General features: G+C 51.2%; 10 protein-coding genes across 10 annotated transcripts; 7 read left to right on the forward strand and 3 right to left on the reverse strand.

Annotated features, from left to right (window-relative positions):
* Positions 1-9: 9 nt before the first annotated feature.
* On the forward strand, positions 10-2,576 carry PRMT2102 (protein arginine N-methyltransferase; the record flags this gene model as incomplete). Its single annotated transcript, XM_003047982.1, has 4 exons — positions 10-147; positions 255-864; positions 915-2,347; positions 2,397-2,576. The coding sequence occupies 4 exons, from the start codon at positions 10-12 to the stop codon at positions 2,574-2,576; spliced, it is 2,361 nt and encodes a 786-aa protein (XP_003048028.1).
* Positions 2,577-2,769: 193 nt separating this feature from the next.
* Positions 2,770-4,242, reverse strand: NECHADRAFT_80145 (uncharacterized protein; the record flags this gene model as incomplete). Its single annotated transcript, XM_003048194.1, has 2 exons — positions 2,770-3,780; positions 4,090-4,242. 2 exons carry the CDS (start codon positions 4,240-4,242, stop codon positions 2,770-2,772), a joined length of 1,164 nt encoding a protein of 387 aa, XP_003048240.1.
* A 3,840-nt stretch (positions 4,243-8,082) lies between these two features.
* On the reverse strand, positions 8,083-8,555 carry NECHADRAFT_19869 (uncharacterized protein; the record flags this gene model as incomplete). Its single annotated transcript, XM_003048195.1, has 2 exons — positions 8,083-8,393; positions 8,465-8,555. Coding segments are annotated over 2 exons (402 nt in total), but the record flags the coding sequence as incomplete, so codon positions are not given.
* Positions 8,556-12,338: 3,783 nt separating this feature from the next.
* NECHADRAFT_80147 (uncharacterized protein) lies at positions 12,339-12,732 on the forward strand (the record flags this gene model as incomplete). The annotated part of the gene is made up of 2 exons (XM_003047983.1): positions 12,339-12,530; positions 12,577-12,732. The coding sequence occupies 2 exons, from the start codon at positions 12,339-12,341 to the stop codon at positions 12,730-12,732; spliced, it is 348 nt and encodes a 115-aa protein (XP_003048029.1).
* Positions 12,733-12,975: 243 nt separating this feature from the next.
* Positions 12,976-13,803, forward strand: NECHADRAFT_80148 (uncharacterized protein; the record flags this gene model as incomplete). Its single annotated transcript, XM_003047984.1, has 1 exon — positions 12,976-13,803. The coding sequence occupies one exon, from the start codon at positions 12,976-12,978 to the stop codon at positions 13,801-13,803; it is 828 nt and encodes a 275-aa protein (XP_003048030.1).
* Positions 13,804-14,137: 334 nt separating this feature from the next.
* NECHADRAFT_80149 (uncharacterized protein) lies at positions 14,138-15,043 on the forward strand (the record flags this gene model as incomplete). Its single annotated transcript, XM_003047985.1, has 2 exons — positions 14,138-14,445; positions 14,497-15,043. 2 exons carry the CDS (start codon positions 14,138-14,140, stop codon positions 15,041-15,043), a joined length of 855 nt encoding a protein of 284 aa, XP_003048031.1.
* A 244-nt stretch (positions 15,044-15,287) lies between these two features.
* On the reverse strand, positions 15,288-15,815 carry NECHADRAFT_80150 (uncharacterized protein; the record flags this gene model as incomplete). The annotated part of the gene is made up of 2 exons (XM_003048196.1): positions 15,288-15,694; positions 15,803-15,815. 2 exons carry the CDS (start codon positions 15,813-15,815, stop codon positions 15,288-15,290), a joined length of 420 nt encoding a protein of 139 aa, XP_003048242.1.
* Positions 15,816-16,245: 430 nt separating this feature from the next.
* NECHADRAFT_80151 (uncharacterized protein) lies at positions 16,246-17,893 on the forward strand (the record flags this gene model as incomplete). Its single annotated transcript, XM_003047986.1, has 2 exons — positions 16,246-16,310; positions 16,357-17,893. The coding sequence occupies 2 exons, from the start codon at positions 16,246-16,248 to the stop codon at positions 17,891-17,893; spliced, it is 1,602 nt and encodes a 533-aa protein (XP_003048032.1).
* Positions 17,894-18,396: 503 nt separating this feature from the next.
* On the forward strand, positions 18,397-19,341 carry NECHADRAFT_80152 (uncharacterized protein; the record flags this gene model as incomplete). Its single annotated transcript, XM_003047987.1, has 2 exons — positions 18,397-18,689; positions 18,747-19,341. The coding sequence occupies 2 exons, from the start codon at positions 18,397-18,399 to the stop codon at positions 19,339-19,341; spliced, it is 888 nt and encodes a 295-aa protein (XP_003048033.1).
* A 264-nt stretch (positions 19,342-19,605) lies between these two features.
* NECHADRAFT_80153 (uncharacterized protein) lies at positions 19,606-20,571 on the forward strand (the record flags this gene model as incomplete). The annotated part of the gene is made up of 2 exons (XM_003047988.1): positions 19,606-19,916; positions 20,025-20,571. 2 exons carry the CDS (start codon positions 19,606-19,608, stop codon positions 20,569-20,571), a joined length of 858 nt encoding a protein of 285 aa, XP_003048034.1.
* Between the last annotated feature and the right edge of the window lie 182 nt (positions 20,572-20,753).

The raw sequence follows: 20,753 nt of genomic DNA on the forward strand, positions 1-20,753 counted from the left end.
TCTGCAATCATGACCTCGGACGCCTCTGGCTTCGACATGTCCGACAGCTTCGGCCCTCAGCGACCCAACTTCAACATCGGATATCACGACTCGAACCGCGATGAGCCCCTCACCGACTTACAGTACGGCCATCTGCTCAACCATGGTGTAAGTCGCAAGTCGCCTGCGTCAAACGAACGCCTTAGTCGCCGGTGGAAGGCCTTTGATGTCTAGTGTGCGTTGTGTCGGGGCACTCCGGTTGACTCTGTGAACAGCTGGCCTTTGCCACGACTCCCATCACCAACACTCACTTTCGCGAGCGAGTCTTTGCCCTCGTGAGTGAGCATCTCGCCGCTCTCTCGGACAATGGCGAGAAGGCGACCACTACGGCGACAGGCTCACGGGCTGAGCCTATCCTGCCGCCTCTAACGCCCAAGGATACCAGCATGTTTCCTTGCGCTGCTGTCAACACTTACACGGCAGTCATCAGCCCGTGGATTGACCTTGGCTCAGCCAACCCCATTATCTCAAACATCTCCCGCCAGGTTTTGAATGTTGAAGTTAACTACGCCAACTTCTGTGGTGTTCGCAGCATCATCATCCCCGGACCTCGACAGGATGCCTCCATTGATGGTGGAAACCAGAGCCTTGCCCAGTATTCTCGCGCGGTTGAAGAGGCTCTCACCATTGGCAACCGATTGACCTTTTTGGTTCACATGCCCATGTACCGGGAGCCTGAGGTAGAGTCTCAGGGAGTCAGCATCTCTTCTCTTGAGGTCAAGACCCCTACCAAGACCGAGGAAAAGGAGATTGACCTCCTGGCGGCATGGGATTCGTGGCATCATGTTCGCAGTGTCTGCAACTACAACACGCGACTCTTTGTTGGTAAGTCAAGCCATAATCATTCTGGGGCTTTCAGTTAACGCTTTTCGCAGCCCTGCAAATACCCCGTGTCATGCCTGAGAAGGACCTTCAGGACCGCTGGTTCGCTGAGCCTCTTCACTACTTGACCATCAACCCGGGAGTTTTCCAGCCCAACAAGGCTGGCTATCCCTCGCTTTCCAAGCACCACCAGAACCTATTCTTCTCGTACATGCGACTCAAGAATGCGCCCTGGATCCTCCTGTGCGATGCTGGCCCTGATGTGTCTCACATCAAGGGAGAGCCGCACTCTCTGCTGGCCTCCCATGATGACTTCCCAACTCTTGCTGAGGCTGAGTCACAGAACCAGACTGCCAAGACTGCAAATTTCCAAGTAAAGACCAACGACTACATCTCCTATTTGAGGTGGCTTGAGTCTCAGCAGCCTGAATTCACCTACCTTGAGGGTGCCACCTTGACCAGCTTCCAGGACTGGCTCCAGTCCCCTCTTCAGCCCCTGTCGGACAACCTCGAATCGGCCACATACGAAGTCTTTGAGGGAGATCCAGTCAAGTACAGCCAGTATGAGATTGCCGTGTACGAGGCCTTGACAGAATGGAAGGAACTCAACAAGCCAACTTCTAAGGAGGGCAAGGTTGTTGTTGCTGTCGCCGGCTCTGGACGTGGTCCTCTTGTCACCCGTGCCCTCAAGGCTTCCAAGGATGCCGGCGTTCCTATCGACATGTGGGCTGTTGAGAAGAACCCCAACGCATATGTCTATCTGCTCCGTCAGAATGAACTTGTTTGGAATGGCGAGGTTAAGGTTGTCAAGACGGACATGCGCGCCTGGAAGGGTCCTATCGTGTCCGAGACCGAAGATGGACCTGTCTATGGCAAGGTTGATATCCTCATCTCGGAGCTTCTGGGTTCTTTTGGCGACAATGAGCTGTCGCCTGAGTGTCTTGATGGTATTCAGCATGTCATCTCCACACCTCATGGCATCTCCATCCCCAGCTCTTACACAGCACACTTGAGTCCCATTTCAACCCCCAAGATCCACGCCGATATTCTCTCGCGGTCACCTGGAGACCCCAACGCTTTCGAAACCCCCTGGGTTGTCCGGCTTTTCGCCCTTGACTTTGTGGCCGAAAAGGTGCCTAACAAGCCTCGGTTCCAGGAGGCATGGGAGTTTGCACACCCTATTCCAGAGTCTACACTCGCTGCCCTTGAGGCGAAGCGATCTGGTGGTGTTGTAGGTGGTGGAGGCGGTAGCATGGCTGGTGCTGCTGGAGCCAACGATCACAACTCACGATACTGCCACCTCACGTTTGTGTGTCGCACACGGGGTGTCACTCATGGTCTTGCCGGCTACTTTGAGTCTACTCTGTACGAGTCTCAGATCCCTGAGAACAAAGGCGACAAGATTGAGATTAGCACGCACCCCGAGCGTATCGACCGCAAGAGCAAGGACATGATTTCATGGTTTCCCATCTTTTTCCCTCTGAAGGTATGCTGGTCCCTTGCAAACATGAAGTTGTAATACTGACGTATAACAGAACCCCCTTTACTTTCCAGCTGATACTGAGCTCGAGGTCAGCATGTGGCGCCAGACTGACGATACAAGGGTGTGGTACGAGTGGCTCGTCGAGGCCTTCACCTGGGTTGGTCCTTCGACACGCATCAAGGTGGCCTCGTCCGACCTTTGCAGCAGCCGCAAGGTGGCTTGCCTCATGTAGATGTCATTGGATGGCATGATGGCTTTGATATGGATATACGATGCAACGAGAAGAAAAGTTTTGATTTCAGAGGTTCAAGAGAATTAACGGGACAGTCAGGTCAGCCTTGAATTTTCTTGATAAGGATAGCCTTGCTATACGAGCGTTATGTCGATCTTGTCTTGGTCCCGTGCCTTTTCCCATGCCTCCCCCCTCATGATGCCATGGACATAGGCATCGCCAACGAGAATCTTGAACCTTGGTCTAGTCGCCGAAGGATGAAGGGGGCTCGTCCGCCGCGTAATATGCAAACCTCATCATTCACCCGAGAGTTCTTTGGTACTGAGCCGATATATCCTCTCCAAGTCAACCCGATAGGGCGAAGATGTGATGTACGCTTCATAGCGTTGGCGAAACGAATGGCCTTGACGATGACCTCCTCATCCACGCCAGGCACCTTGTGGCCGCACTCTTCCATGAATCTGGCCCCTTGGAGCTCGACCTGAGCGTCATAGTAGCTCTCATATTCGGGTCTTGCTTCCTTATTCCCCAAGTCACTACTGTTTAGAACCAGTGTCCTCCAAAAGGCCTCCTTCATGCCGCCTTTTCCTAGGTAGGCATTCACACCCAGTCTCTCGCACACACTCTCGAGAATGGTTTGGACATTGCCGATCAACGCGTAGAAAGTCTCTTCGGCGGCCGAAGAAGACTCTACCACCTCGGGATAAGTTGGGTTGTGCTGTCCGCAGTTGTCGGCGGGAAGGATCAAGCATAGTTGGTCGAATATAATGCCTTGGGTAGTGAATTCGGTGTCGTCGTTGTTGAATCTGACTTGAGCACATTGATGCCCGTCTGCTTGGTACTGCTCTTCACCATGGGTGATCGAAGCATAGACGACGGTGTTGCCGTCATCAAAGTTACGAGATGACCAGTCAGGAACCCAATTCGGTAGATCGATAGCCTTGCTAGGGAGGACGTCAGACAGCAAGTAGAGACTATGGGCATTTTTAAGTATGCGAGCAGCTGTGTCAATGTAAACCTGTCGGTCCGTTAGGGAATACTGAGGCGTAATGCCAAGCTGTTGTCGGTCTTTGGCCATGCCCAGGAAAGCATAGATCTTGTCCTTTGGGTTGCTACTAACAAGAGAGTGACATCCTCCGAGTAGCTCGTACAGTTCCATGGCAGGTTCGCCTTTGTCGTTGTGCGAAAAGCATCTCATCAGAGCCTGGTTCAGCACATATCCTGAACCTGGTCGGCCTCAGATAAGTTCGGCTTCTCCGCCTTCAGAAGGGTAGAAGCAAGCCGCCGGGAGCATCCCCCATGAGGCATCAACAACGAGTTGTTCAAGAGGTTCCCAGCGAAAGGTGGATTTGCCAACGATTATCACCACCTCGCTGGCCATGGAAACTTCCGGCGCAATCCAAGCTCTCCTAGACCACGGCAGACTAAACATGTGTCTGAGGGCAGCGTATGATTCGTGACCCTCTGGTGGAAAGCCCAGTTCTACCCAGGACTTGGGGTCCGCCAATCTCACCGTCCGTTCTGCAGGATTGCCCTCGATGTGAGAGTCCATCCACTCCCAGCATTTCCTCGCTAGTTGGAGAGCTCCATCAGACACGATGCCCTTCTGCTTGATGTGCGGCTCGATTAAGGACGCACAATCTTGGCAGAAACATGGCGGCGGCATGAATGGATAGTTGCTTTAAATGAGTTATCGTGGATGAGGAACAATAGCCATTAAAAGAAGGAACTGCGTTAATAAAAGAATTGTCGTCTCATTAAGCGCTGCCTGTACAAGGCGTTTCTGTACCATAGCCACCGTGAAAGCCTAGGTTTCAATGCAGCAACCAGGGGACGTTGCAATTGGCGGCATGATGCCAAAGGACTCAACAACAAGGGTTTGGCAGAGTCAAGAACCTCATATTGCAGTTCCCAAGCCCACGAGTAAGTTGTGAAAGTGAAGAAAATCTCGATATATTTGATGAGAGGAGACAAAACGGACACTGATATGTTGCGTCACAGCTGACCAAAGTTACCTACCATGCTTGGGATAATTGCTCCAATTCTATGCTCACTATTACGGAGTTGAAAGGAGATTCAATAATAAAGATATATCAATGGCGGCCTACTCTCGAAGTTCCCTTATTAACGCCGTCTTGCGCCTGTCCAGCGGCGTCATCTTCATCTGTGTCTATCTTCAAGTCTTTACTCTGTCCAATATGTATACACTTTAAGTCTTAATTTCATGTCCATTATTGGCCATTCCTCTACGTAGGATAGTTATGGGTACCCATAGCTCAAGCGGGCAATGCGAAAAAACCCTCGGGTTCCCATGGGTATCATGTACGCCACTGGGTAACCGTGGGTATCTTGGGTAAGCAACCCATGGGTACCCATGGGTACCCATAACTACCCACTAAGATTCGCGATGGTTATGAGTTGTCCTGGATAGATGAGTGTCTTCAATACCCATGGGAGCCCATAGGCACCGACAACTACCCAGGCTACCTGGGCTTCGCAATGCCGGCAGGTCGGTTTCGGCGGGCAAATACTTAGTTATCTCAAGTCAAGGTACGGTCTATGGGCACTCAGGGGCTATTGGAGACTGTTTGGCTACAGCTGCACGCGGTGAGTTTCGTCATGTCAGAGATTGTTCTTGGTAGAATGGGTACGCCACTACCCGTGGGTATTTCATGGGTAGATATTACCCATGGACATAATTTCGTGGGTTAGCAGATATCCATGGGTATGGCTTGGGTAGCCAACTCTCCATGGGTACCCAAAAGACGATATATACCCACGGTTATCCGTGTTAGTCTTCGTGATAGCATGGGTCATCTTGGGTAGAAGAATACCCACGGGTACCCATGGGTTGGTCGAGGTTATGTCCCCCAACCTCAGGGCTCCTACTACACGCTGTAGTCTGTCTTTTTTCACCGCGAATAGAATGATTCTTGGTGTTTTGTGGGCTGAAGCCACGATCCTCGCGTTTCTTGCACTCAGGCTTTAGCCAACGAATTACCTACCACCTTCAGCATAACCCTCCAATTCAACACTAGCCCCCCTAAAGCATTCTTGTTACCATAGTCATAGCATTCACAAATATGTTACTGAGTCGACAGACCTCCATTAATGGACGGTGGTCCCTGACTTCCCCCATTCGGATTTCACGCGCCCGTGCTTGCACTTTGATGCCATACCCAAGATCTGGTCTACCCTGACGCTACCACCATCACAACAGTCGCACGGGTTGGAAGACATGAGCTCAACTGGTAAAAATCAGACAAAGTGAAGCCATTTGCCGTTTCCTTGGTCCACTCAGTGCAACACCTAAAAGTACAATACTCAGATGCTTGGGCACAAGCCTATACCACCCGAGGCCCAGCATTCCACCCAACCCTCATCATGCTCCATGTAAGTGCATGTGCAATCCCAGGCAGACCATCCGAAACACAAACAACGTGTCGCGTTGATTCTCCTCTTGACCGAGAATGCAGCCCTCTTTACCTTGCTGACCCCGAAACCAGGTGTGTCGGTAAAGTTCCGAACAATCGGCACGTCTCCGCGCATCCTTGAATGCCCTCAGAATGGCATGTTTAGACCCTTTAATAAGAAAAGACAATTGCGGCTCGGGGGACGGGAGCCGACAAGTTGCAGATGGCAAAGACAAGGACATGCCTCGGTGTGGTGATGGCTCTTTTAAAGTATCATCCCACGTGTAAGCCCCCTTCATGACACGGGCAGCCATAGAGTCGTCATACTTTTCAGCCTCATCCTCCCTTCTGTCCGGATATTTGTACCATGATGGCACATCCACGAAACGAAGCTGGTCTGTGTAACAACCCTTTCCATTACTCCGACAGCCCAGACCACCACCACCACCAATACTTTGTGTAGTAGCGCATTCACATGAACGTCGGCACTTGCACAAGCCACGGCGGCCAAGCTCCGAAACATCCATCCATTCCATCATACGAGAAAGGCACAGGCAGTGAAACCCTTCCTGCTTGTTTGTTCGAGAAGCATTCTCCCCTTCACCTTGGCATGTAACAGTCGGTCAAGGTGAGGCAAGGCAAGGCGGGAGTTTCCGCTTCGTCGAACCATGGTCTCCCCTGCAGAAAGGCTTTGATCAACGTCAAGGAGAAAAAATCTCCTTGTTGTTTATTAGAGTCATTGCGCACCCCGGGTCTTCCCGGGGTTGTCGATTCTGGCACCATTTCGACGTCGGGTAATATCGGTGCTTGGACCTTGAGGACCATGTTTCAATATGGAGTCTTCCGTGTCATTCAATTGCATCTCTTGAGGAGTCCAAAACGCAATCCCGATCTTTTTGGGGTATGACTCTGTAAGTGGATCTATGACTACCTACCTACCTACTGTTCCTGTCCCGTCCCTCCAAGTCCATCTTGCCGGAACCGGGACCGGCACCGGGATGGACGACTTAACTTAGACATCATCTGGGCTTGAACTTCCCCAGAATGAGGCGCAAAGAGCCTCAAGTGGACGCGGCCCCACGAACACCATCAACCACCGCCCGCCGGCGCCGTGTTCGGGGGGCGTGAAGCGGAATGGGTGTGGCAAAGGTTGGATGTAGCCGGGGCCGGCAAGAAGCCGACTGGCAATATGACACAATGTGCAAAACCCCTGGAAACCCGGCCGAGTGTGTGTGTACGTGCGTGTGTGCAAGGGAGGGCCTGTGCCTGTGCCTGCAACATCCGTTGTCGGCTGCGTAGTCGGCGGTTTGTCATGATATTGCTCCTAATGTGAGGCCATCGCGGGAATATCGATGCGAGAAAAAGGGCGCGCGTAAATCAACCATCAAGGGTCAATTCATTGGCCAACACAGTAAACACGGTAGACAGGGGGAAGCAGTATTGGGTGTATACACTTTTTTTGTGGTATTGATAATGTTTCTACCAAAAAACGACTTTGCTTGGTTTCCAACGCCTTGCTGTTCCTTGCTCGCTGTTAAGAGCTCTGAAGGTTGTGTATCTAGCTATACAGAATAGAAAGAAATGGCGTTGATGCCAGCCAACAAGATACGGAGGTCATAACGTTCTCCATGAGTCGGGTGTAGTTTACAAGTCCCGACTTGTCTTGTTCTCCTCTTTTTCCTCCTCCTCCTGGCGGTGCCTTTTTATAGCCCTCAATATTAACGACCTCTAGCGGCGGTGATGCCGTGCTGCCCTCAGCGGTTTCTCGAAGCGAAAGGGGAGACCCAGCTGTGACTGGGAGCTATGTCCCAAGTCGGCAGTGCCCCTCAATGGAGATGGTCTTTCGTACTCATCCCGATCAAAGCACCGTCAAGGTATGCCATGGTGCGCCTGGTCACTCAGCCTTACTCGCACACCATATATATGTGGTGCGGGAGATGTGCTCCAGGCAGGTTGGCTCCCCTGGCTGTCGTCATATTCTCTGTGTCATCGTAGATAATTCGTTCGTCCGGTCCGTCCTGTTTCCACCTTCCACCCGTGATTCCTCGCTCCTCAGCGCGGGGAAGGCGAGCTTAAGAGAAGAGGGCGGCGCCGCCAGACTCGATGGCCTCGATCTCGGCAGCGTTGAGGGTCTTTCGGTGGAAGCGGGCGGGGAGCTCGGAGACGTCAAAGTAGACGCCGTTGGGGGCGTTGACGCTGCCGAGGGCAGAGCCGGCACGGCCACCAACACCAGAGTTGGCGTGGATGGAGTTTTGGAGGGGACCGTGCTGCTGAGCGGCGTCGCGGTAGGAGCTGAAGCTGGTGTGGCGGGAGGCGGCGTTGCCGTTGCCGTAGCCGGACCAGGACTCGGGGAGCTTGCCAGCGGGAGAAGCAGGGTGAGGCTTGGGAGAGTGGTCGATGTTGGCTGTAAGATGTTAGCCGAGGGGGAACTCGGAGGGGAAATGATGGCGTTGGGAAAGCCAGAGTAAAACTCACCAGGAATGGTTCGGGGACCAAGGAACTTGATGAGAGGAGTACGCTCGGCGTGGACAGCAGCCTGTCGAAGAGCTCGGGTAGCGGAGAACATGGTGATGGTTGTGGTGGATGGTTGGAAGAAGCCGGGTGGTTCGGGAGATGTTGTCGAGATGATGGGAAGCTTCAATCGGCGTGAATTAGAATAGACCTAGGCTGTAGACCAGAGGGTTGCGTGATCAAGAGTCGATGATTTGTTGAGAGTGCAATAGAAGAAGGGGAAGAAAAGTTGTGAACAAAGTCTGAGGGAGAGGGAGAGATTTATTTGTATTGGAACTGAGGAATTTTCTGGCCCAAGGTAACTTAGCAAGCTCGAGTTTGTACCGCGCCGAAGCGCTCCTCGCTCCATCCATCGCTCGCTCGGCGTGGAGAACCGCCTAGCGCTTGCCTCACCACCAAGGATCCATCCCTCCAATGGAGCTGACTGAGAAAAAAAAAAAAAAAAGCCCTCCAACAACCTTTTCCAAAACAGGCCACATTTGGCACACCCGTAGCCCGACCACCACGCTACCCACACACCTTTCAATGGATGGGATGGCTTGGGCTTGGGCTGGATCTGGGCGTCTTCGAACTGCCCGGGACATGCATGGCACCCGGGTCAAGGAAAAAACGAGACATCAATACAACAAACAGATTTATTTACCCTTCTAAATATAATCAATAAAATTAAGAAAAATAGATAAAAAATTTCTCAAGTATTATACTTATTATAAGATATTTCTAAGAATTTTATTATAATTATAGAAAATTATCCATTAAATCTTAGATGAGTTAGTTTATCCTCTCTGCCGTTCTGGTGTCTCGTTTATTTCTTAACCTGCGTGCATGGGTCGACGACGACACCCAAAACCCAAGACTCCGCTCCCTCGCATTTGCCTTCCAGATTTCAACAAGGGACAAAGGTCAAGGACATGGGGGTCCCTCGTTGTCGCCGTTGCTTTTGCACACTCCTCTTTCGACGACATGTTTATTCGGCCTTCGCGCTCCGGGGGAGGAGTCGTCGAGAAAGTCTGTTGCACGACTCGGTGCATCGAGCCCGTCTCGCACTTGGGTTGCAGCCGGAGACGGGCGGGATGGCGTGGTGTCGTCTAGTTTACGGCGTTAGCGAGTGGGCTCTACATTGATTTTTGCATCCATCTGTTTAACTAGGCAGCTACTGCAAGCTCGAGACAAGTTTCGCTTTGACTAGAATTATGTCTTCATCGACATGTGTCAACCATGGATAACTCGTACAGACATACATTGATTCAACACACAGAAACCGTTGACCAAGACAAGATGATCATTCACAGAACCGACCCTGTTTCATCGGTTCAGGTCGGCTTCCTCACCCGAACCGAACATCGGACCAAAAATCCCACCAGACAATGATGCTATTCCCCCCTCATCACAACCCCAACTCCAGGTGTCCCCCCGGTCCCTTACAATAGCAACCTGCATCCGATGCATCCTTCATTGCCACGGAGTTAACGGCACTTGGTTGGAGCAGCTTCACCCACACCCAACCTGCAGCAGCAGCAGCAGCAGCTCCGTCCTCGCCGTTCCTGCGGGACGCGACAAGATCCTCCCTCTCGTTCGCGGGGAGGGGGGACAATTGCCCTTTTCGGCAGTCCGGGGGAGACAGGCAGAAACATGGGGTTTTTTGGTTGGCGGGCGGCCGGGTGGGATGGAGGCGGACAGATGGGCGTCTGTGTGTCTGACGCCAAAGAAAGTGATCGTCCACACCTTTTTCTCTCTCGCCTCGTGCGTGGGATGGACAAGGCGAGGGGCGAGTGGGTGATGGAAGCCCAACGAGGATCTACCATGTTACCGGAATCGTGAAGCTAGAGATGTCCATGTTTGACGACTTATCCTTTGTCCGTGCCACCCGAGAAGAATACGTGTAAGAATGTTGATCAAAAAGGTTCCCCCAGCTGGACCCTACCTACGTAATTGGAGGTGTGTTTAGTTTTGCGAGTTGGACTAGCAGCCGCCCTACGCGGAAACGGCCCCAGCCAAAGCACATGGTTCGAGACAGGCTAATGTTGGTTCCAAGGCGCCGAACATCCAAGCGAGGCCAGACTTGGGGTAGTATGACACAGGTGCGGATAAGAGACACGCACCAACGGGCGCGTGTATGTTGCAGTGCAGCAAGAGGAAATGAGGATTTGGAACTGCCAGCAGCAGAATCTTGGCTGATTGATAATAATTCTGTTTGAGACGTGGAATTCCAGCTGGTGATGCCTACAAAGTCAACGTTGACTTTACGAAGTAGAGTCATGATCGGCCAGGCCCGCCCGAAGAAGCACCTTGTGTCGACAGTTTTGTCGTCTCCAGAAAAAAGACCTAAACGATTTTGAGTAACAGGAAATGAAAGACGTGGCACGGCATGAAAAGTCAACATCCCATCAAAACAAATCATTGACATGTGGTTTGAAGCAAGAGAAAAAAAAAGTTGATATCTCTGAATCAAAGATGGCTTTTCGACCAATCCCAGGTCTCGTCTTGGTTATGACAGATGGAGATTACATCTGGATAAGAGATGGGGTGGTACGTACCTGTCCCCTCCTCCCATCTCCAGCCTGCAGGCAGACACACTCACATCTCAGCTACTCCTGCAGGACATTGGAAAGAGAACCCGAGGCATCTCCTGGAGGAAAGCAGGGCGAGTCTCCCGAATTTCCGTCTACTTGTAAAAGGTGTCAATAACATCGGGGTGACAATCCCGATGCACGCCGTGTCTTCCCCCTTCCTGTCTAAATCTGGGGTAAAAGGGTCACCTGGCTAGAGTCCCCTCTGCACATCCCCCAAACCAACAACCCCTCGCGTATTCTTTCTAAAATGACCGAGTCATCAACATCTGTCTCTCCCTCCATGCTGTTCATGAAAAGGCTGGCACCGGGACCGGCATCCTGGACCTGAACCTGGGGGGAGGTTGGCCCTGGGTCTGTGCGCGATGCCATGGATGGATGCCGTGTTACTTCAACGGAATTGGCTCGTGGGTTTTTAGCTTATTTTTCCTTGCCATGAGATCCCGCCGGCCTTTTTAGTTTAGGCGACGGCAAGATCTGTTGCACGTGAAAGGAGCAAGAGGAGCTCCTCCGTGAATTTGTTTGAGATGGGGTTGATTCTCTCTCTTTCATCTTCCCTCATGGGTGCAGATTTGTACTTGCACATGCTTTTGAGGTAGGAAGGGAACTTGTGCATCTTCTCCTTCAAGAGTACATACCGATGTCCTTAATTTCGAATATTATTTATAACCTCAGTCACTGTCTGTTCAGCCACTTTGTCTCGTTCTCTACCTGTGCCGCTTTCTGTGTCACCTCCCACTCTAGGGCAATATTCGCACAATTGCTCTGTGCGTTTCCCCTCCCCCTCCCCCAACCTCCGATAAGATAAAAGCCTTGAATCAAACAACCAATCACAATCCCCCAATCAAGACAGACAACTTGAATTCCCAGCTTGCTGCACAGCGCTGCAATGTGATAGGATCAATCCAACGCTGGGCTCAAAACTTTTGCTCAACCTTTCAAATACAAAAAACCAACGCATTCCTTGACAATTTGGTCTCTTTGTGACACTTGATCGTCAATTGACTCCCAGTAGCACTCGTACTCACCTTCACAATCTGCAGTATGGCGTCCGACTCCAAGCCTGAGGGCAGTTTGGCTTTGTTCGTCTCTCGGATGTCTACTCTACTGGCAGCTCTCTGATGCCCCAGAACAAGAACGCCGACAGCCTGGAGCTCCTCTGAGGAAAGGCTGGTCGTGCCTTTGGCCACATGGCTGGTTTCATGATGACCCAGAAGGGTCTTCCTAGCACCTACAACAAGGATCTCTAGGAGAGTCTCGAGCCCATGATGGACCACGTCAAGACTGTTTCGAACAGCATTCAGATCGCCAACGGTGTCCTCGCCACCCTTACCGTCAACGCCGAGAAGATGAAGACAGCCCTCGACCCCTTCATGCTAGCTACTAATGTGACTGACTACCTTGTCCGCAAGGGCGTGCCGTTCCGTGAGACTCACCACATCGGGCCGATGTGTGGCCAAGTCTGGGGAGACGGGCATCCCCATGAACGAGTTCTCGTACGAGCAGATCAAGGCTATTGATGAGCGATTCGAGGAGGATATTGCTGACGTCTTCAACTACGAGACGAGCGTCGAGAGTCGATCGGCCAAGGGCGGCACCAGCAAGGCCACGGTTCTGGAGCAAATTGAGGTTCTCAGGAAGATGCTTGCCGGAACCTTGTGATCGTAAGCGAGTTTGAAGGGCTCGGGCGTTAAACAGTTTTGTCGGATCTGGTCTCTCTCCACGGGAGAAGTTTAAAGGATGAAAAAGTCTACTGTGAAGGTTGTCTAGAAGTATAGAAAGGCGCGAGCGCCCGGAACCACATGGAGTCGAACATGATATTTTGTCCACCAGAAACTCATCGTCATCATTGTGTATCTATTGTTCATCCTTGGTTTGCAGTCACAGCAACTCACCCACTTCACTATGACTCGACGTCGACACCCCGCTGCCAGGATGGCTATGTTTCAGACAATCAGACAACCAAGGCGGCTTCAGATAAACCCCCAAATCCAGTCGGCATTCTTCACCATCCTCAACGAGGACATCCGCAACCTGATCTACGAGTATCTGTTTGGTTGTGCAACTCTTAATGTTGACTCTGGGTGGCAAGAGCGCTACTGCCACGCATCATTACTCGGCATCTGCCAAAGGGCATACATCGAGGGCATTCGCGTGTTCTACTCAACCAACGTCTTCAAGCTAAGCCAAGACGACGGCCTGGACATTTGGATGGATTATACCAGGGTCCAGCGGTGGGATCTCATCCGCAATGTCGACCTGCGCATCACCCTCGCAGCGGACATGTGGCAGTGGGGAAAAACCTGGGAGATACTTTATTCTATGCCGAATCTACGGATCGCGAAGCTGCGTTGCGAGACCAAAATGCAATTTACTAAGCATCCGCGCAGAACTTGCAAGGTAGAGGACCCATTTGAGGGAGAGGGGTTCTTCCTCCCCTGGGCTCTTAATCCGATGCTGTGGCCGAGGAGGAGCAATGAAGTCACCTTTGAGATCCTTTTCAACATCGAGAGGAAGAAGACTTTGGAGATTCTACTTGAGGAGCTGAGGGCTTGTGAGATGCGGGGGATACGGATCGGATGGGTTAGCTGGACTGGATCAGAGGAAATCAGACGGACTGTCGAGGCTAACGGCCCGCTTAACTTGAATGTACCGGAGGAATTCAAACTGTTTAAATGGATAACGAACGCAAGAGAAACAGCAGAGCCGGTTATAGAGTGGGAAGAGGTATAGAACCTACTTAGGACGTGTCGGATTTGGTGCTTTGTACTGGATCTCATACATTCACAGGGGATGATGCCTCTTTGTGTGGAAAGGAGACGAAAGGGGCATTTGGTGAATAAAGGTCGTTTGAGTAACCCTTGGAGAGTGGGTGATGGTTAAAGACTGTTAATTGCGTCGTTGTTTCACTCATCATCGTGTCTTTCTTCTTTTCACCTCCCATTGCTTTGTGCGCTTTTTCACTCTACAACTGGAGCCCCAGGAGACTATTAAATACGGCAACCCTACGACTGAGAACAGTCCCTCAACCAACAAGAAAGCCGGGACATCATCCATCACAGCTACGATGGTCCGGTTCGAGACAGGCGATGAGCAAAGCCACTCAAAGTTCTTCACCAAGCTTTACCCCGAGATCAAGCGTGAGATATTTCTCCATCTCTTTGGCTCTCGCCATGTGCATTTAATGTTCGTCAAAGGCCGCGCCTTGGACGACGGCAAGAAGTTTTGGAGACACGGCCATCCGCCTCTCACACATTTGGGCTGGCTGCACTGCGTGTGTAGGTCTGGGGCGAAACTTCTTCCCCATAAGCACCACGAGGAATGTCACAAGTGGAGATTTTTGTCGACTAACATCCTGTGGACTTGCAAGAGGGCGTGAGTGCCTATTCAAGGCGTTGGTATGAGGAAAGACTGACCTGGCTGCAGCTACGAAGAGGGCATCGACCTTCTCTACAGCACAAACACCTTTCTTTTCCAGGATCCGATCGACCTTGTCAACTTCAACACCATAGCTACCGATCATGTGCGCTATCTTCGCTTCCTGGAACTTCAAATGTCCCTCTATGAACCAGAGACATGGCGAAAGGAGACTGATGCTTTCAGGCTCGTGACTTCGACGCTACTTGAGTGGGACAGCTGGTACTCCCTCAGGCGGGTAAAGATCCGTGTGGTCGATGAGATGGAAGACCCTGTTCCCAAGAAGCAGAAGCAAAAGGCGCGAAAGGAATCCCAGAGGGAGTTTGGCCGTGCTGTAAGGGCGCTCGCGGAGAAATTCAGCGTCGAGGTGATCTTGGGTGACAAGGGCGACAAGGAGATTATCCAGCCGCGTTTGCTGGATAAGCCCGGGCTCACATTTGTCAATGCTAGTGAGCATTTTACGGGTCGGCGGGGAAACGAGGACCAAGAGATTGACTCGGATGATGGTGACGCTTTTCACCACGTCATTAGTCGCGTCTTCTGGGCCGGAAGATGACTTGACGGTTGTTTCCATGCAAGGTTGAGGGTCGTGTCCATAGGTATCAGCCGGGGACTCAGGGGATTGGATATAAGGATGAAAGCAATACCTAAGTAGGTAATCGCCCCTAAGGAGAATGATGATAAAAAAATAGTAATGGCAATAAAATACCAATAAAAGAGGTCTACATATGAACTTCTATTAGACCATCTTTGAACTGATTATCCAGTACCTAACGTAAATGTCCCGAGAAGAGATATCACTAAAAGAGTCCATCGCTTGTTTCGGATGCAGGATCGAGGTCTCTCAGCCCATCTGGTCCTTCTGTGAGATACTCCTTACCACCCTTGAGTTTGTCGGTGACTCCCTCGATAGCATTCTGGAGCCAGTACTGAGTTCCATTCGGAACTGCCAGCGTCTTTCCCGTCTCTCCGTCAACCAGCCATTCTTCATCTAACGTGCCCAGGTAGAGATCAAAGATAGGGGCATAGTCGGCAGAACGCCAGGCTATGGATGTCCCGCACTCGCTGCAGAAGCCACGGAACCGTCCGGGCGATGAGGTGTATTCCTTGAAGGAAGGGAATGTGTTGAGGGCTGGTGTAAGCTGTTCAGGAGAGAGAACGAGGAATTGCGCGACGAGGGACGATGTCCACTTGCGACACATGGTGCCTTTAGATGTCAGCAATTGCCTGGCACTCGAATATGGATTTACGCACACTGGCATGACGAAGACTGATTAGTTAGCGGGTGATTCAAGTGTCTTCAGGAGAGACTTACTACTGGTGGCCATGGGAACTCTGGCGTGAAATTGACGGTGTACCTAATAGCACTGCACAGGCATCCGCCCGTGATAGAAGACGGTGTCGGGGAGATTTCTTCAGGCATTGAAATAGGAGATTTTGAGTATTGATGAGATTATCAGCAGAAACAGGAAGCAAGCGAGTAGACGGAGTGTAAGTGACCGTCGGTTTAGGCTTTACCATGTCTCGGCTTACATGTACAAAAGATGTAAACCGATTGGATGACATTCCCGAGCTTAGATATCCCGTGTAAGAGACGCTGTGGTGCAATACTGATACAACCTCGTGGACCAGTCAGCGTCAAGAAAATGCGAGGCAATTCTCCGGAGATAGGCTATTGCCGTTGGCGTATAAGCTTAAATGCGTTGGTTTGCCACAAGCTAACAAGCCACCGGTCTTAGCAGTAAGTTTCCGTCAGAGATGGATGTTGATGCACTATCCCCGAGAAGGCGGCAAAAGGTCAAGACTGGGTGCAAGACGTGCAAGTGAGTTATACCGAGGAAATGTACCTGCATGAGCTGACCATCTGAGACTTCGTCGTATCAAGTGCGATGAAGGGAAGCCGTCGTGTAACAAGTGTCTATCATCCGGTCGCCACTGTGCTGGCTACGGGATATGGGATGAAGGAAGAGCATCTCCTATCCAATGCACCTCACTATCGAGACTAAACACCCCTATCCCATCGATGGCATCTCAAGAGGAAAAGGGGCACTTTGACTTCTTTCGTGTCATCGCCGCCTCTAAGCTTGCTGGCGCCTTTCCCTCTTCCTTTTGGGAATCTCTTGTCTTTCAGGCAAGCTCCTCGGAGCTCGTTGTCCTTCACGGAGCATCCGCTTTAGGAGCTGCATACAAGAGCAGGGCTCAGACTATCTGCGACGGGATGCTGCAGAACCACATCAGCGCCGATGCGGCAAACAGACAAGATCAAAGCTTTGCCGTCAAGCAGTACGCCAAGGTGTTGGACATGCTACAGATGCAGCTACCCCGGACCGAGAAGCGTCTGCTTCGAAATGGGCTTATTGTTTGTGTGCTTGCAACAGCGTTTGAACTTGTTCAGGGGAATCACAAAGCTGCGGCGACCCATCTCAGGAATGGGTTTATTCTCGTCCGGCGCGCCCAGAACTGCGGGTACGAAGTCGAACCTGACCTGGCTGAGCCGTTTACTCGGGCTTACATGCAGTCGATGCTCCTAGGGGGCTCAGGCAGCTTGCCAGACCTGACAAAGGAAGCTTGGACACCGACTGAGGTGCCAAAGGCATTTGGATCCTTTCACGAAGCTAGGCATCACGTCGACATGTTACTCATTGGCGTTGCACGACTCTCGGAGGACTTTGAATCGGACAATTACAGATGCCCAGGGGGTATCCATCAGCTTGCTACTCTAGAAAGAGCTTCATCGGCTTGGATACAAGCATACGAAGCAAGTCTCCAAGATCTGCTCTCCCAGTCAAACCATCGCACCATCTACGGGGTTTTTATGCTCCGCATGTTTCACACTATGGCGTCCATCATGATTTCTACAACACTGACCCCTCATGAAAACGTCTTTGACAAACATACCGACCAATTTGCATCCATCATCGACCAGACGCTGAAAATGTGGAACATGAACGGATTCGCCGTGGGCGGCCCTTTTGAGGGTCACCGCAGCGTCACTGGACCTAGGGTGACATTCGACCTCGGCATCATATCTCCCTTGTATTACACGGCTGTAAAGTGCCGTGACCCGAGACTCAGACGACAAGCTATTGGCTTACTCACAGTGGCCCCTTACAGAGAAGGCATATGGAGTAGTGTTGTGGTCGCCAAGATTGCGCGTGTGGTGGTCGACATGGAAGAAAACGGCTTCTATGCAGGGGTCCAGTTTGAAGAGGATTCACTAGCTCCTACTGATACAGAGAAATACGGAAGCTTGCCTATACTTCCGGAAGAAAATAGATTCCGTGCGGTACGGGTGTCCCTCGGGGATGAAGCGGGAGGACGGGGGACGATCAGCTGCAGGAAAGCATCTAGAGCTGGGCTTTGGGTTGAAGGAAGAGTGGAATTTGACTTTTCAGATGAAGTTTGAGATATATAATACAGAATTCTTATTTTAAGCGAGGCGAATGTTTTGTTTGTTAATAGGCACTGGTGCAAATTGATGGTGCTCATTATACCCGGGACGCTCCCTGAGGCTATCCCGCTTAGGACTCCCAATCGATACGGACCTATGAAATTGAGCTACAAATCGACTTTAGAACATGCACCTTTCAAGGCCGGGTTAGAAAAGACTTGTTAGATCAGGAGGGGAACTGTATTGCTGGAGGACGGTTGGTCTCAGCTCAGAAGCCAAGCTTCGTTTGTTTGTTTGTAGATGGGCATCAAGCTAGGGTGGATATATGCTTTTTTGTTTGCTCAGTGTATTGACAGTGAATCATTGTGATCCACTGGCTGCCTGATTTCTACCAATATTTAATGCAGCAAATTTAATCTCCCTCCTCTTCACTTCTTCATCCTCGCCACCTCCTCGTCCCTCTACACCCCTACCCTCGATGCGCATGCAGCCAGCGTCGAGCGCTCCCTTTTAGCATCATGCTTATGAACTTTGAAACCCGGGATCAGATCGACAAGCCTGGTCCCGTAAACGGGCAAGAGCAGTCACCATTCTTCCAGAAACTCATCCCCGATGTCCGGCGTCTGATCTACTTGGAGGTCTTTGGATCTCGTTCAGTCCATGTTGTTCCTGGACCAGGAATCGGCAGCCCGAAGTACGTCTTGTACACTTGTCGACAGCCAGACGATGCGCCGCCTCATTCCGAATGCCCAGACGTGGGTGAAGAAAAGTGTAGACTGTCCACCAACCTACTCTATACCTGCCAGATGGCGTGAGTCTCGCAACACACAAGAGTCGATGAAGATACTGACGAACCGTGGTACTCCAGGTACAATGAAGGCGCCACACTGCTGTTCAAATCCAACAAGTTCCTGTTTTCCGACCAGACCGACTGCACTTTCTTTTTCCACCTGGTCCCCGACAGCTTCCAAAACTCTGTCCGGAGTCTCAATGTCTGCGTCAAGTTCCACATCTACGACACTCACCTCATTCATACAATGTGTGAGGAGCTCTCCAACTGGACGGGTGACTTTAAGCTGCGCATGAGATGGGACATGGATCACCCGCGCCGAAAGAAGAGATATGCCAACTTCAACACGGCGCTGGATGCCATTCAGCAGTTGATGAAGAACCCGAGAGTCCGTCCCAAGTTCTGGGCGCCCAAGATGCTGGAAGACGGGATGGGGTTGATATTGAAAAAGGAGGATCGTCTCAGGCTGGAGTTTGTCAAGGATGAGAGCGAGCCTGACCCGAACGACGATGACGATGGAGAGGAAGATGATGATGAGGATGAGGACGAGTATGACTGGGACGATGACAGTGAAGACTACGATGAGTATGACAGTGAGGGTTGCATGACTGATGTGGATCATGATGATGAGGAGACACTCAGATATTGGGAGGCACTTGCTGGTCAGGCGTAGGTAGATTGAGGATAGCCTCATGCAAACACCTCAAGGCTAAAACTGGTGGCCAGCTGCCTGCCAGTCCAAACAAAAAAAACTTCCATTTTCGTGCTCCCCAAGGCCTCATGCTATTCCTCCCAAAAGGGATATTTGAAGCTTCTCAAAAGAGACCTCTTATTGCATTTTTGCTCCCTTTCTCCTTTCCACATCTTCGACTCAACATTCTTCTTCACAGCAAACCTCAACATCAGACATTCCAACATCCATTTCTCCATACCCAAAATGTCCGACGTTTCGAGATTCAGCGAGTGTCGCGTTCAGGATGGATCGCCCTTTTTTACCAAATTTCCCCCCGAGATCCGCCGCTTCATCTACCGTGAGGCCTTTGGGGATCGTCGAGTTCACATTGTTTCGAAAGAGACACACTACATCAATCCTCAGAAGAATATGTCGACGACTGTTTCGCGCCGATGGATGCACCATGTCTGTATCCGAGAGATTCCCGACAATGATGATGCTGCCCATCCTCTCCATGAGGACAACAACAAGTCGTGCCGCCTGGCGACACAAATTCTTCGAACCTGCAAGCAAGCGTAAGTTTTTTTCGTGTTTCTCGGATCCAGATCCAAGTAGTGACTTGGCTTGCCTCTCCTGGCGTGGTCGCCTTGATTGATTCTTTCATCAGACTAACTCCAACCCAGGTTCGAAGAAGGCATCCAGCTGTTGTACACGTCAAACGTCTTTGCCTTTGATGGGGGTCACAGCATGAGCCACTTCCAAGACACCTTCCACCTCGCCAGCCTCATCAGATCCATCGAGGTGTACTCTAACACCATGGTGTTCGGGGATAACGATGTGAGACCAATAGCAGGCGAGCTCGATACCATCACCCAAGCCCTGGAAAAGCGGCAGACACCTATCGAGCTGCGAATCAATTTTTCAGTCAAGAGCTCGCAGAACTACGATCCTCTGAAAGCCGGGGAGATGGCCCACGAGCGAGCGATGGGTAGCCTGGTGGCGTGCTTTGCAGGAGAGTTCCTTGACGTCTTCTTCGGCGTGGATCGTTGTCGCCTTGACATTGACTTGCACTACAAGCTGAAGGACGGGTTTGAATACTCGCTGGAGAGGGTAGCCCCTGTTGGCTTGGGGACCCCGCCTATCGAGATCACGTGCTTTCATTATGCTGATGAAGTGGATGAGGAGTCGGACGAAGAAACAGAGGATGGTGGGGAGGACGGGGAGCTTTGAGATAAAGACTAAATCGAGAGGACATGAGACATAGACATGGAACCAAGAGTGAAAGGAACTTTAGGGGATAATTACTATAAATCTGCACATTGCCTTTATAACTTAGTTCAAGTAAGGAGTAAGACGCCAGTGCCAAGGAATCAACTTATCCTCCTCTGATACCAAGACGGTAAATTTATAAA

Source organism: Fusarium vanettenii, assembly GCF_000151355.1.
Source record: "Fusarium vanettenii 77-13-4 chromosome 5 genomic scaffold NECHAsca_12_chr5_2_0, whole genome shotgun sequence".
Taxonomy (NCBI): Eukaryota; Fungi; Ascomycota; class Sordariomycetes; order Hypocreales; family Nectriaceae; genus Fusarium; species Fusarium vanettenii.